We start from the raw sequence: 2,220 nt of genomic DNA, 5'->3' as shown, positions 1-2,220 counted from the left end.
CCCCCCGCCCGGGGCAAAAAACAAAGCCCCGTCAAAAAAAAAAAAAAAAAAAAAAAAAAGAATAAATGACAAGCCAGGCATGGTGGCTGATGCCTGCAATCCCAGCACTTTGGGAAACCAAGGTAGGAGGATCACTTGAGCTCAGGAGTTTGAGACTAGCCTGAGCAACATGGCAAAACCCCATCTCTACAAAATATACAAAAAGTATCCAGGTGTGGTGACATGTGCCTGTAGTCCCAGCTACCTGGGAGGCAGAGGTAGGAGGATGGCTTAAGCCCAGGAGGCAGAGGCTGCAGTGAGCCAAGATCGTGCCAGTGTGCTCCAGCCTGGGCAACAGAGCCAGACCCTGTCTAAAAAAAAAAAAAGAGAGAGAACAACAGCACCAGATTTGGTGTGGAATTGTCAGTATCACTCACATTAGTACTGAGAACACCCCCAAGTAGTCACATCAATTCAAACCAGCTTTCCACAATATACTTCCCTCATTCCCAGTAAAGGAGGATATCAAAAGAGGATGTCAAAAACTAAAGGAAAAGGTATACTTTCTTCCTTTGCTCCATTAGCTGTAATTACACCACATTATACTTACTTTTAGGTCAGGACGCTCCTTCATTTTCTTGGGCTTCTTCTCAGGAGGACCCTTAAGCTTCTCCTTTTCCTGGTTCCGCTTAAGCCGCCTCAGTTGCTCTTGAATCCTCCGCCGTTCTTTTCGCATCTCTTCTCGATGTTGTTCATCAAAAAGGGCAAATTTTCGACTGAACAATGTGGGCAGCAGAGGAAGAAAATCACAGGACCATAAGCAAATCTTAACCAAGAAGGCCATCGTGATAGCTAACATCTCAGGACTAATCCATTCACGCTAATATAAAAGGGGCTACATGCCATTCCCATCTCCCTCCCTAGTCGGTCTTCCATTTGCCGAGGTAACTCTCTTAGAATAAGTCCTGAGTAATCTCTAAGATTTTTTTTTTTTTGAGACGGAGTCTCCCTCTGTCGCCCAGGCTGGAGTGCAGTGGCAAGATATTGGCTCACTGCAACCTCTGCCTCCCGGGTTCAAGCGATTCTCCTGCCTCAGCCTCCCGAGTAGCTGGGATTACAGGTGCGTGCCACCACATCTGGCTAATTTTTCAACATGTTGGTCAGGCTGGTCTTGAACTCCTGACCTCGTGATCTGCCCACCTTGGCCTCCCCAAGTGCTGGGATTACAGGCATGAGCGCCCGGCCAGTAATCTCTAAGATTTTTGCAAACCAACCAATCAAAATGCAAAGGACTGAAATGGAACAAGACATGCCTTCATCTTGTGGCAAATACCGAATAGAATTTTCCCTGTAATTTGGCTCTATTCAAACCCAATCTAAAGGCAAGATAGTTCTCAATTACAGCAGAGTTCTAGAAACAACTGTGAAGAACCCTGTCACTAAAACTCAAGCACCCACCCCAATCACCATTCCCCACCATTATTATTCTCCGTATCACACTCAAAAGTGGTGTATTAGGCCAGGCGCCGTGGCTCATGCCTGTAATCGCAGCACTTTAGGAGGCTGGAGCAGGCAGATTGCTAGAGTCCAGGAGTTCAATACCAGCCTGACCAACATGGCAAAACCCCATCTCTACTAAAAATACAAAAATTAGCTGGCCATGGTGGTGCATGTCTGCAATCCCAGCTACTCTGGAAGTTGAGGCACGAGAATCACTTGAACCCGAGAGATGGAGGTTGCAATGAGCCGAGATCACGCCGCTGCACTCCAGCCTGGGCCACAGAGCAAGACTCTGTCCTCAAAGAAAAAAAAGGAAGTGGTAAATCAAACTCACATGAATTCCTCATCTTTTGTAGTTCGTATGCGCACATAAGCATCAATGACAGCTGGTTTTCGGACTGTCTCACAGCGAACATACTCTTTCCCTTCTTCATCTCGAAACGTGCGATAAATCTTGAGACAGCGTCCAGTGGCAGAAGAGTTAAGGCTAGTCACGGAAGCTGTGTCATCATCTCTGTGATTGTTTCCTGATGCTGCTGAGCCTGCTGCTGCAAGGTAAGTAGAAAAGATTTCCAAACATTTCCCTTATCTCCCAAATGATCATTTTCTTGGGGTTGAGTGGAGATACCGAAACTCAACATGCCACAAAACTATGGTTCTACAAAAGCATCGAAGTCATCATCATCCCCAAGAATATGCTGATTTGTCCCTTCCTGACTTCATTTTAGGCACTGCCAATTT

The 2,220-nt window shown here is 46.2% G+C and overlaps 1 protein-coding gene across 1 annotated transcript; it reads right to left on the bottom strand.

The window, feature by feature from the left end:
• Positions 1-544: 544 nt before the first annotated feature.
• LOC108525535 (transcription initiation factor TFIID subunit 1-like) lies at positions 545-2,063 on the bottom strand (the record flags this gene model as incomplete). Its single annotated transcript, XM_017866475.1, has 2 exons — positions 545-755; positions 1,814-2,063. Coding segments are annotated over 2 exons (446 nt in total), but the record flags the coding sequence as incomplete, so codon positions are not given.
• Positions 2,064-2,220: the final 157 nt, after the last annotated feature.

This window comes from Rhinopithecus bieti, unplaced genomic scaffold, assembly GCF_001698545.2.
Source record: "Rhinopithecus bieti isolate Rb0 unplaced genomic scaffold, ASM169854v2 scaffold_67242, whole genome shotgun sequence".
In the NCBI taxonomy this organism is placed as follows: Eukaryota; Metazoa; Chordata; class Mammalia; order Primates; family Cercopithecidae; genus Rhinopithecus; species Rhinopithecus bieti.
Note: the sequence above shows the minus strand (reverse complement) of the source record. Positions and strands in the feature narration are given on the sequence as shown.